Raw genomic sequence first — 13,491 nt, forward strand, 5'->3', positions numbered from 1 at the left:
ATGATTCGGCGCACAATCGAATATATTGTTATTGGCCTCCAGGAGGAAATACTTTTTGGGTCTCCCTTACCCTTGTAGACCAATATTGTGCGCCCTTGGCGTATAGGCTCCGGTACATATTCCACCTTCAGCATGATCTCCGCAATATACTTGATGATGTGTGTTACTTCGAAGTATTTTATTGTGCGGACAAACACACCATCCGGCCCCGGTGATGAGTCCAACGATGTGGACTTAATAGCCCTCTTCACCACCCGACACCAAATTTGGGATCTGGGCGCCTTTCTCATAATCCGCACAATTGCGTAGATTCTCTTTTTCAAATAGGCTTCTGAAATGTTTCTCTATGTCGGCTATCTTTAATGGACATTGCCTGGGAGCGTCGGCGTTCATAATGCTCTGTACCAATTTTTCCTTCTATTATAATAATTGTATTGACCTAGCTCATAGTGGTACTGCTCCTGCCGACGGTTTCTGTCTGCCTTGTTAGCGGATTCGACACCTTCCCCCCGCGCCCTTGTCGGCTATTTCGGTTTTATTTTTTTCCCTCATTTTATAGAATTTTATGGCAGGGTGCTGCGGGCCCGGCAGTTTGGCGTTAATACCTTTGAGGAAACCAAGAAATCGCCCACTGCCATGTCGAAATCCGCTGAGTTGAAATTTTGAACTTTCATAATATCCTGAAAGACAGCCGACCATTTACTTATTTCTATTTTGATTTGAACCGACCTCATCATCTCTTACCATGTTTAATAAACCCCTTAGTTTTTTTTGTTTGCCTCCCTGGGATGATTTTTCGCTATGTGAGTTCCAAGACCTCTATCACCCTTAAAATTTAACCCACAGATTGGACAGACTTTATCTGGGTGACAGGTCTGTTCCTTCCAAGTGATAAAGTAGCCGACCCCGGCTTAATGTCGCCGCTTCTCCTCTCGCTAGACCTCCAAATATCGGCTCGATCCACTCGAAAATCGGCAGACAACTCCCTTGCACCAATATCGTCGATTGTGCCGATTTTCAATCGAATCGGACAACAATAGCCCGCCCACTCACAAGGACAGCGCGGACCTGATGTGCGCCTGTCAACGGCCAGAGCCGAACCAATATTAATAAAAGTATTAAAATTGTAACATTACATATAAGTAATTTTTTGCTGTCTTACATTATTTTATTTTTTTAAATAATGTTGATGTAGATTGTGTGGAATAGCTCATTTAGAGATTGTATTAGAGAGGTTTAAGATAGGAATTAAGCTCTAGGATGGAGGCTTGACTTCTTTTTTCAAAGACTGAAACAGAGAGAAGGGATGAAAATCGGTCTTAAGTGGAATGAAGAGGAAGGATTAACCACCAATACCTCTATGAATGAGGATTTTATTTGAGATTACTGAGAACTCAAACTTCGATTTTTCTAAAAAGAGGATTGAATATTTAGGAAATTTAATTCCCACTTGTTTAAAATGTCTTTGTTTTTTCTTCAAAACTGCGAACAGTTCTGAGCTATTTATTTATTAGTATTTATTTTTAGATTAGTATAATCTAATGATTTTTTTCAATAAAATTAATGGCCTTTATATTTACAAGCCTGTTTTTCAGAGCTAAACTGTATAGAAATACTTTATAAAATACTTAAATATTTCTAAAAAAGTTATAAATATAATTTATAAAAAAATATATTCTTCGCTGATGACATTCTGATATTAGTAACGTACAAACATTTCACGATACCACCAACTTTTTCTAACACTATTTCTGACCAACCAAGCACTTATAATTTTAGAAAATGGGGCCAAAAGTAATTAATTCAAAGCACACGAGACAAAATATATGATTTTTACAATAAAACAGAAATTATCCAACTTAAACATTAGACTGTACTTTAAATCTCTACAACAGATAGAAACTATGATTTATCTTGGTCTAAATTTTGACTGTAGACTGAACTGAAAAAATCATACGGACACGATTGTAAATAAATCACTGAGGACAATAATTTCCCTTACTATTGCCGCAAGACTCACTTGGGGGCTGAGGAGCCAGGTTATAGATGTTATCTATGAAGACGCTATCCCGAAATTGCTGTACGCAATACCAGTATGGGAATCAGGTGCCAAGAAACGCACCAACCTCTCTAAACTGCAACGAGTACAAAGATTAATGGCAATAGGAATAAGCAAAGCCTTTAAGACCAAATCTTATGGTGCTTCTTTTAGCCCATCCAAATTAAAATGACAGAAATGACTACAATATACAAACTTAAAAAACATGCAACACGATACAAGAATATCAGAAATCCCAATATTGAACGGGGACAGACTATAGAACTAAGGCCACATTTATCAATTCTTGCCAAACTCTTGGAGTAGGTAACTAATTGTGTAGTCTTCGAGATTTCATTGAAGTGAGACCGTGCGGTGCCGATCGTTTGATGTTTTAAACAATAGTGCCTTGTGTAACTCTAACATCACTTAACTTCTACAGCTCACAGGATTACCAGGCCAGTCCTTTCCAATATATTTTATTACTTATCAACTTTTGTTAGTTGATAAATACTGTTCGTATTTAATAAATTCGTGTTGTCCGGAAGACCCTGCAGATAAAAAACCTCCCGACCCCATTTCATTTTTAAGTAATCATGAACTCCAATTAGACAACAAACAAATAGCTCAAAACATTTTGAAAACTCTCCAAATTTCCTTAAGCATTTTCGAGCCCCTTATGTAGTAATAGTCGAAAAAGATGATGATAATAAAGCAGAATCTTTTCATCATAAGAAAATAGTTAAGCTACTAGGGCTAAGTAATTTAGAAGTAATTTCTATTAGGGGGAAAAATAAAAACCAAATTAAAATACATTTTAGAACGTAGGAGTACGCCAATCGATTTATAACTAATAGCCTTCTTAAAACAAATAACCTCAAAGCCTTCATTCCAAAACAGTACGCAGTAACATATGGAGTTATCAAAAGTATTCCTACCAATATCGATGAAAAAGAAATATTTGAAAATTCAGTTTGTACAGAAAAAATAATTAGTGTACGTCATTTGTTCCGTCGAGAGACAAAAGGTGAGGAGGTTAAAAAAAATGGCTTCACCTTCTGTACAAATAACTTTCCACTCTCAGCGCGTACCAGAAAGTGTAACTCTTTAGTTACTGCCACGTAAAGTTCAACCGTATGTCTTTAGGCCATTATTTTGTGGAAAATGCTTGAATTACGGACATTTAAAGGAAAAATGCCGGGAGAAAAATAAATGTAGCAATTGTGGGGAAAATACTCACGAAACGAATGAGTGTGCTTACACAATTACATGTTTTCATTGTAAACTACAGCATTTAACTACAGATAAGACCTATCCAGAAAGAAAGCGACAAGAAGAAATAATGGCAACACAACCCGTAAATTATAATGAAGCCGCTAAGCTCGTACCGCCTATAACTACATCAAATAGGTTTTCTCTCCTTGATTTTCCGGAACTACCACAAAAAGAGACAATGTTACGGTGATAACATTAATCAAAATCGCTCTTTAAGAAACGTTTCTCTAAGGAAATATAAAGCTATGCCAACTAAAAGACCACGAACTATTAACTCTTTTGACAATCCCTAGGATTCACCCCCTCCTTCAAGGTCAGAAATTTCTGATACAATACTTCCCATTCCAAAAAATTCTAATTTCAATAACCCACACAAAAGCACAACAGAATCCAAATACATACAATTTCTTAATTCATTAATAAAATACAAAACTCATCAGATGAAAAAGAAACAGTCAATATAATAGGTCAATCTTTCTATACTTTTGTCCAAGAAAACAAGCAAATCATAAATAGCATATCACCATATCGGGAAACAATAATACATAACAAAAAATAGAGTCTCAATATTCCAAACCGTTCATAATACAACACACATATATTTCTACTTTATCAATTATATTCTATCATGTCACGACCGAAACTGATCAAATGCGTCAATAATTTAAACATTATCCAATTTAACTGTCGGAGCGTTAATAATAAATTTCAAGAACTAATTAATTATATGGATATAAATAAGGTACATATCGCGCTGCTGCTAGAAACCTGATTCAATAAAACAAAGAAATACTAATCAAGAAATCATTCTGTAATAAAGAAGCATGGGAATGATAACTATGGCGGTGTGGGCATTATCATTCACAACTCGATAGAATACAAAAGAACGATAATAGATAATACAGGTCCTATCGAAGTAATTGCAGTAGAATCTACTAACTTAGATCCTAATATTTGTTTCGTTTCGGTATATATCCCCCCTCTGTCAGACCAAGCACCACCCACATCGCTAGCATTCTCTCAATTTCTGATAAAATAAAGGACTGCTCAGTAATCATAGGAGGTGATTTTAAGGCGGAATCCAAATTTTATGGCTGCTTAAGAGACTCCCCAAGAGGCAACATGATAGTTGAACAATTATCTCAACAGCTGCTCGTATTACTGAATGAATTTGGCAAAGCTACCCGACTTGGAAGTCCAGGACACAAATCCTCCATCACAGATCTGACTTTTGTAAGTCCGGAACTATCACACAGGATATCATGCTCAATAACTGACGAGACCCTAGGTAGTGACCACCTAATAATAACTATTTCTTTCCGTTTCTGTTCATTCACCGCTATTACCCAAGCTAGAAGGAATTTTAAAAAAATTAATCGCGATTTATATGTCATGCAACTTAAAAATTTTGAGCCACGTCCGGTGAATAATCTAAAAGATTTAACCACTTTGACAAATCAAGCAGCAGGGATGCCGATACCGCGAACTAAATACGATCCTCGGAAAACGTTCTCTCCAAAACTTTGGTGGAATGAGAACATGGAGAAGGCCTATAAACAGAAGACTGCGTCAATAAAGGATTATAGAAAAAATATGAATGTAGAGAATTATAAGATAATGAGAGCCAACATTAACAAGGTAAAAAAACTCATAGCTAAGGCAAAAAAATGTTGCTGGAGAAATGATTTTGTCGGGACAATACATCCTAGCAACTACAAAGCAATGTAGAATAAAATTCGATGTTTTCAAGGGAAGAGGTCTTTATCACCGAGGAATCCAATAACCTTAAGTAAAACTAAAGCAGAAGATTATTTCTCGGAAATTAACAAATATTGAGTCAAAACGTGTTTTGATTTTTAAATAAACTGATCAACAATCGACAGCATTATGTTTTTTATAAATGAAATCTATGAAAATTACAAAAACAAAAATATTCTCCTAGCAATTTTATTGGTCCTACAAGACGCATATAACAAAGTTAACATGATTAAGTTAAAAGAAATTTTGGTAAACATCAACCTCCCAGTTCTAATGTCTAATTGGATCGTTAATTACCTTTCATTTAGAACATACCACTTACAAACATCCGAAGGAGAAGTTAAGGTTCACTCAAATGCAGGCTTACCCCAAGGGGATCCGCTAAGGTCCATTCTATTCAATATTTATACACACTTTATTGTCAAGCACCCGCCTGATAAATGCAAAATTTTACAATATGCTGACGATTTAATAGTGTACACAACGTGCTCAAATATATCAGAAGGGCACCACTCACTGAGGTAAGGATTCAATACATTGGAAGGAAACCTACACGCACTTAACGTTCAAATTAACATATCAAAATCCAAAATTATTCCTTTCACAAAAAGAAGAAAATTAAACTTAACACAATTAATTATCCACACAAGTAGAGGTGCAATAGAGGTCACAAACACAATAAAATTCTTAAGGGTTTATCTTGACACGAAACTTTCTTTTAAAACACACATCCAAAACACTTACAACAAAGCAACCAAGACATTAAACATTATAAAATCAATGACAGGGGTAACTTAGGGAGCCCACCCACATAATCTACTTACCATTTACAAAACTATGGCGAGACCAATAATAGACTATGCATCCATAATATACAATGAGTCAAGTTCACCATTAATTAAAAAGATAGATACAACACAAAACAACGCCTTAGGATATGTTTAGGATCATTCCGCACAAGCCCTACAAATGCATTGCAAGCAGAAGCAAGAGAATCGACTCTCCAAATGAGAAGAAATTGGTTAGTAAAAAAATTCCTTTTAAAAGTGGCTTCTAGCAGTTGCCACCCTCTATATCAAGCTATTCGAAACGGCACTTTATACATTCCAAAAGTAGGAATCATAGTCCAAGAAACAAAACATCTATTTAACACACTTGCCATCAACCCCAGACCACTCGACCTATGCACTCCTATTCCAAAGTCAGAAATTACCATAAAAACCAATCCCAAACTATTTCAATTAGATTTGACCAAAATACACTATCCACCGACAGTTCTGAAACAGAAAACACTAGAAATATTTTCTGAAATGTATAAAAATGTATACAGATGCATCGAAGATGAAACCAAAGTTGCAGTCGGGATATATGATGTCCAATATAATCAGGATACATCGATAAACCTCACCACCAAATTCAGCATATACAGTGCTGAATTATACGGTGTCGTTGAAGCTTTCAAAATAGCAAACGGAAAATATAAGAATACAAAACTCGTAATTCTAACAGATTCCGCATACGTATGCAATTCACTCAAAAACATATTTCATCTTACCTAATTAAGAACATAATAGAAGAAGTTCATAGTTCATCAAATAACAAATTTATGGACCAATGGGTTCCAGGTCTTGTGGGTTTGTACGGCAATGAGCGAGCTGACAAGATAGCTAAACGATGTTTGGGAAGAGTGGAAAATGCGAAACTGCCTTTACAGGAAATTTTTAGATGGTTAAAAAAAGACTTCATTAGTGAATGGCAGGATAGGTATGCCTGGGAGTCAAGTTCGAAAGGTAAAGATCATTTCACTATCCAACCTGACGTCTCTCCACGCCCATGGTTCTCTAACACTTGTGTTAAGCTAAACATTACAACATAACAAGATTAAGAATTAACCATGGTCGTACAAATCGCGGATTGACATTATTAAAGTTACAAAAAATGATAAATATTCGACATGCAACTCTATCGAGGACCCATTACATATTATACTAAATTGCAGTAGATATGATAAATACAAGATTAAATATCCCCTCATCCAAAACAGTAGCCTTTTCCTCCAAGGGCTGGCAGATCTAGATAGGGCTACTATTTACTATAGCTACTATACTACAGGATCTAAGTAGAATCTAAAGTAGATTTTTAAAATTAAATAAATAAATAAGAACAATTTACATCCTCATCTCCATTATTTTATAATATAACAACAGGGGCAGTGTAGGAATCCAACCGGAGTCTCGGGCCGACGTAAGAAAAAAAAAATAACCAATACTTCAAGAGATTTCACTTACAAAACTCGTTTGAGTTAAATGCGTTTGCATGTAAGTGCGACGGAAGAACTCCACAAATTTTTCAACACATATTGTACGTGTTATAATATATATATGTCTGTTACATACATGACAGGAAAAGATATAGTTGGTCGAAATCACCCCTACTGCAAGGGGACTCATGGCCTCTACCCTAACAATCCTCGTAAACTCTATTATATACAAAGGAAAAATGCAATTAAAATACAATAACAGCACTCTATGCAAAACTAAAAAATACAATTCCACATGAATCACTGATATTTACAATCACATCTTGTTATAGAAGTTCCCGTTCTAAGGCACTGTATCCGACTTCCACTTCTGTGAGACGTCGACTGGTATAGGTTACAGGACACTCTCCCCCTTTAGTCTCCTGTGCCAACACTGCCCCTTTTGCATACTCACTTGCATCCGTTATGAGCGTAAACAGTTTCTTAAAGTTGAGGATTGCTAAAACCGGTACCCGTTGTAGCTGCTCAATGCATTTCTGGATGTTATGTGCTATGCTTGGTGTCTCTACTACCATGCTTCCTTTCTTTAACAAATTAATTAGGGGAACAAGGTACTCTGCCGTATCCGGAACAAACTTTCGATTGTAATTTAATGCTCCTGGTAATCGCTGAATGCCCTTCACATCTGTTGGTACCGCCAATCTTTGCAGGGCCGACACCTTCTGGACATTCAAACTCACACCTTCCATGGAGATTGTATGTCCCAGAAAATTGATCTTGCTCTAGCATTGAATTTCCCGTGCTAAGCTTGTGGCCAAACTTCCCCATTTGCTGGAACATGCTCTTTAAGTGTTCCGCATGGTCACTTTGCTTAACACTAGTAGGTCGTCCATATACACCTTGCTTAACACTAGTAGTTTCTCCATATACATCTTGCTTAACACTAGTAGGTCGTCCATATACAGCTTGCTTAACACTAGTAGGTCGTCCATATACACCTGACAAACTGCTTCGTCCAGTCCCCTCAAGAATTCGTCCATGAATCTCTGGAATGTTGCGAGTGGGTTTTTTTAGACCAAACGGCATCTGGTGAATTCATAATGGCCTCTTTCAAAGGTAAATGCGGTTTTGTGCTAATCCTTGGGATGCATTTTAATTTGGTGGTATCCCGCCATTAGGTCCAATGTACTAAAAACTTTTCCACCGCCTAACCTATCAAGAATATCTTTAAATCTCGGGATAGAGTATTTTTATCGACCCTATTTTCATTAAGTTTACGATAATCGATTACTATCCGGTACTTTTCCCCATTTTCGCCCAGGGCACTCTTCTTGCCTACTGCCCACAATGGACTGTTATAGGGCGAAGTGTTGTCCACAATTATCCCTTGCTGTTTCTCTTTCTGTTTCCTCCCTAATGTGCTTTCGAAACGCCTGGGGATATCGCCTCTCCTTCACGTACGTCGCCCTATCCTTGCTTCCGGTAGCCCTGTAAGAGGCTTTTGTTATAGTATCATAAGTTTTTTAATTTTCTGGTCTTCTGCGAGATTTATTCTTGTGTCTTTTATTGCAACATTGAAACCTGGTGAACCAACAATATATGATTCTTTCATTCACTATACCATCACCAAAAGCCATGTTGATGTTTCAAAATGATTTGGAAGGGTTATTTCCAAGTTAAATTTATATCAGAATTATGCATAATTTTTCTAATTCCATCAATGACAAAAAATATATAAATATATATATAAAATATATACATAAACACTTGAATATTTTATGATAAACTGAATTAATGACATGGCAATGAAAAGGAAATGTCTAAAGATTAATTTAATACACATTATGTTAGTGTTTATTAACAAGAAGGGTGTTAGTTAAATGATTTAATCAAAATAAATAAATTAGACATTGCATCCATTCCAGCTCAATAGTAAGTTTGAATAATGTTTTGTTTTAGTTGTATTTGGTTGGGCTGCAACCATCATTCCTAGGGCTTATACTTATTACATTTCAACAGCTTTATTTGCAATATTTGGAATAAAAATGTTGAGAGAAGGATGTAAAATGTCACCTAATGAAGGTCAAGAAGAGTTTGAAGAAGTTCAATCAGATCTTCGAAAACGGGATGAAGAGGTATCTTAACTGTAATAGATTTTTTATTAGTTTGTTCATTCTATATTTCACATTGATAAACCAGCATCAATTAATTTAACAATAATACTTTTTTCGCTTTATGGTAACCACATATTTTTTATTGATTCAAATTGGCCATATATTTTTATGGCCTTGAATGAACAACTAAAAAGTAAAAGATACAAAAATAACCTTTGATATAATAGTGGTAGGAATAATCTTAACCATATTTAAGGGCCTTTTATTCAATTGAATATGTTCTGTAGCTGTAAGGCCGTGTTCATATTGGAGCAGTTTAAAGCGACGGGAAGAGTGAAAAGCCAACTGGAGAAAACAAACTATGTATTTTAATGGAAGTGTTAATTGTTGAGTATAGAGAAAGAGACATTAAGCGAGGTCTAGAGAGTGGTACCTAATAGTTTACAAATTTTGATTCACATAGCGGTCGGGTGTTTTCAGAATTGTTCAGGTTAAATTGTGAGCACATAACACGTAGTTACTACTTGGAATAAACTTGTCCAGTGATTTATTTTATAAATATATTTTTATTTATTCTTAATAAATAAAGTTTTTATGTTAAAGACTTCCTGTTAAATTAATATTATACTGAGAATGATGATTAGATTCATGAATTTCAATTTCTTCAGGAAAAATTGAACTACTATCTAAATCAGTTTTTTTTTTTCTTTTTACCCCCTTCCTAGTCATTTCTGAAATGTGAGAGGGGCGTTTATCTAAAGGTAACCAACCTGTTCTAACCATGGTAGGTGATGAAGCTTTCATTACATGGGCCACCACTGCAATTAAAAAAGTCAACACCCCAGGCCAAATTCAAAACGGCATCCCAAAGTCCCAGTACCTAGTAGCAAAAACCTGTGCCTCAACCACCTGAGCTATGGACGGCTATTCTCCCAACTACACCATATACTCAGTTTGAACTAAAAACTGAGTTATTTATTCTATTTAATGAATTTTTCAGCATGTCATTCATCACCATTGGAAATGAAGTTTTTTTTTACCATTTTTTATTGTTTTCTCAATCTCCTGAACTTCTATTCTTTATAACTTTTTAGTGCCTGTTCCTGTGTAACGATAAAGATGACTCTTTAGTTACGTTCTTTATTTGTCAATACAACAATATTTACACTTGACATATATAACAAAACATTCATAATTATTATTAACATAACGTTCAGTTTTTTTAGATAACAACACACAAGTTCTTCATAATTAATTAATTGTAATTGATCATATGGCGAGAGGTTTCAAATGGGTTTGCCTCTAAAACAAATGTAAAATAATGAAACTTTCAATGAATTATAATTAAAAATAGATTTAAAAGAAATATACTAAAGAAATAAAAATGTTGATAATAATTTCGACAGTGGCAAACCCATTTCAAACACTCTGTTTGCAAACGTCAACTATTGCCGCTGAAGACGTTAATCTTGCCACCACATCACTCCCCCTCCCAATAACGTTGGCGCAGAACCTAACAGTCGCCTTTACTGCACGTCCAGAGCGGGTGTGATACGCTGGTTTTAGTTGATGCTGTTCTGCGTCGAGGTCATTAGAAGAGTTAGCAGATCCTGGCGTAGGCAGATCCTAGCAGCGGGCGTAGGACTGGACTAAGCCGCGTCGGCGTTTCTTTCTACCTGCGTTGTGTTTGCGCCGGAAAGAAGATGTGCCACTTTCAGTCGATCCATCGAAATCATTTTTGGACCTGATTGTAGCTGGATCTTAAATGTTTTCTCCTTCCGTGAGATTACTCTGTATGGTCCAGAGTACGGTGGAGTGAGCGGTACCGTAACGGAGCCGTCCCTTAGAAATACTTGGGCGCAATCCTTTAAGTCTTGATGCACAAAAGTCTGCTGCGGTATGGCACCGGGCGGAGATTCTTCATGACCCCCCGTAGGGTCTTCAGTGTTGATTCGGAGTCCTCCCGACATCCTGATGCCTCGAAGAACTCACCTGGGAGGCGTAAAGGCTGCCCAAATACCATTTCCGCAGCGCTGGCTCCCAAGTCCTCTCTCACTGCCGATCGGAGTCCTAAAAGGACTGTTGGTAACATACTTGTCCATCCCGATGCGTTCAATGTAGACATGAGGGATGCCTTGCCTTGCCTCGCGCCTGAAAGGTGGAGGTCTCACAGAGGACTGACGTTACAGTACCGGGAGGTTTGATCCATTGAAGCTGAAGATGGTTGTTTTTCTGTAGCTCTGTAATTGTTGGATCCTTCTGTTGTTCTGCCGCTATATGTACATAACCGTCAGTGAATTCAATATCCTCGACCCTCGAAAGTGCATCGGCGACGGTGTTCTCTTCCCCGGGAACGTGGCGAATGTCGGTCGTAAACTGGCTAATGAAATTAACCAGACGAATCCGCATGGGTGTCGCTGTCTCCGGCTTTTGATGAAAAGCATATTCCAACGGTTTGGAATGGCAGTTTTCCAGCGTTCGAATGCTTGGATGGATTCTTCTTCCCAGGTGATTGGTCTCTTATCATTCTTCTTCGCCCCAACGAGGAACTTGTTGAGTGGAGCTTGCAAATCTGCCGCTCTGGGTGTGCAACGACGATAAAAGTTAAACATACCAAGGAAACGTCATAGGTCCCTTATCGTAGCCGGTCTGGGATATGATGCAATAGCTTCAACCTTGGTCCGAAGAGTGCTAATGCCGGTGGCGTCGACCATGTGTCCTAAGAATGCGACTTCCTGGCGAAGTGTGAGACCGTGGTCCTCAAGTCGCCGCAAGACTTCCTGTACATGTGTTGTGTTCTCTTCTTCGTCTCTGGAGGCGATAATGATGCCATCCAGGAACCGTTGGAAGGTCTGCGAAGCGTTCCTTAGTCCAAAACACATTCGAAGAAATTCGAAAAGACCGAAAGGTGTAATCACCGCAGTCTTTAGAGTATCTTCTTCTGCTACTGGAATTTGTTAATATGCTCGATTGAGATCCAATGTAGTGAAGATCTTCTTACCGTGCATATTAACGTTGAAGTCCGCCAAGTGAGGGACAGCGTATCTATCAGGGATCGTCCTTCTTCTCCACTATGTGTAGTGGACTGGCCCAAGAGCTATTGGACGGTCTGCAAATTCCCTCTTCAATCATTTGCTCGAATTCTTGCTTGGCGGCGTTGTACCTCTCCGGCGGCAGGCGGCGTGCTTTGGCTGTGACAGGGGCTCCGTGGGTTTTTTATATGGTGGATGACGTTGTGCTGTGGCTCTTTGACGAAGGATTTGTTTGTAATAGGTTGTGTAACGCTAGGGAACTGGCGTAGCAAGGCTGTGTACTATTCACCGGTTGGTACTGAATAAACAGTGGGTACCGGTACCTTAGCTAATCTTCCACGTGTCGTCATTCCTGTTTTCTGGTCCACCAGCTGACATCCAGCAAGATCTACCATAATATTATAGTGATATAGTAGATCTGCACCTATGATTGGATGACTCACGGTTGCTATTATGAACCTCCATGTAATTTTGCGCCGAAGACCGAGATCGAGGTTCTGAACTATGTGGACTTCCATATGTGGGAATGGTCGTACCATTGGCCGCATACAAAGTGAACTGCATGTTCGGCTTTACTTTCTTGTTCTTCACCGGAAAAACAGATATAGTGGCTCCCGTATCTACCAGATATCTGGTCCCGGACTTTTTGTCGACGATAAAAAGTCGGCGGTTGGTAATTTCGGCGACGAAACCCGCCTCGTTCGCCGCTGCTTCTAGTTTAAAGTCTCAGCTGTCTTCCAACTGCAAGGTTAACGGCACCTGGTAGCCCTTTCTCCGAATCTGTTATGGTAGAAGCAGAAACGCCGTCCACTTTTACTCCTCGAAGCCCTGCGATCCCTGTTGGGCGACCTGTTATCGCAGCGGACAATCCTGGATCCCATTAGCGTTTTCAGAGTGGCTAATTCCGCAGTAAGGTCATCAATCGCTACCTTAATGTCTTCCATCCTTGGGAGCATATCTGCAGGAACCTTACCTGCGGCCAATTGCTGCATTTCTCAAAGAAACTGCGATGGC

General features: G+C 38.0%; 1 protein-coding gene across 4 annotated transcripts in view; it reads left to right on the forward strand.

Moving 5' to 3' along the window:
* Positions 1-13,491, forward strand: part of LOC106685800 (putative divalent cation/proton antiporter TMEM165) — a 132,096-nt gene that overhangs the window by 49,888 nt on the left and 68,717 nt on the right. For all 4 annotated transcript variants that reach the window (XM_067048279.1, XM_067048280.1, XM_067048277.1 and 1 more), the window contains exon 3: positions 9,291-9,466. In XM_067048279.1, the coding sequence (XP_066904380.1) occupies positions 9,291-9,466 (176 nt within the window). The remainder of the gene's footprint in view (positions 1-9,290; positions 9,467-13,491) is intronic.

This window comes from Halyomorpha halys, unplaced genomic scaffold (genome assembly GCF_000696795.3).
Source record: "Halyomorpha halys isolate HHAL.00 unplaced genomic scaffold, Hhal_1.1 Scaffold745.1, whole genome shotgun sequence".
In the NCBI taxonomy this organism is placed as follows: Eukaryota; Metazoa; Arthropoda; class Insecta; order Hemiptera; family Pentatomidae; genus Halyomorpha; species Halyomorpha halys.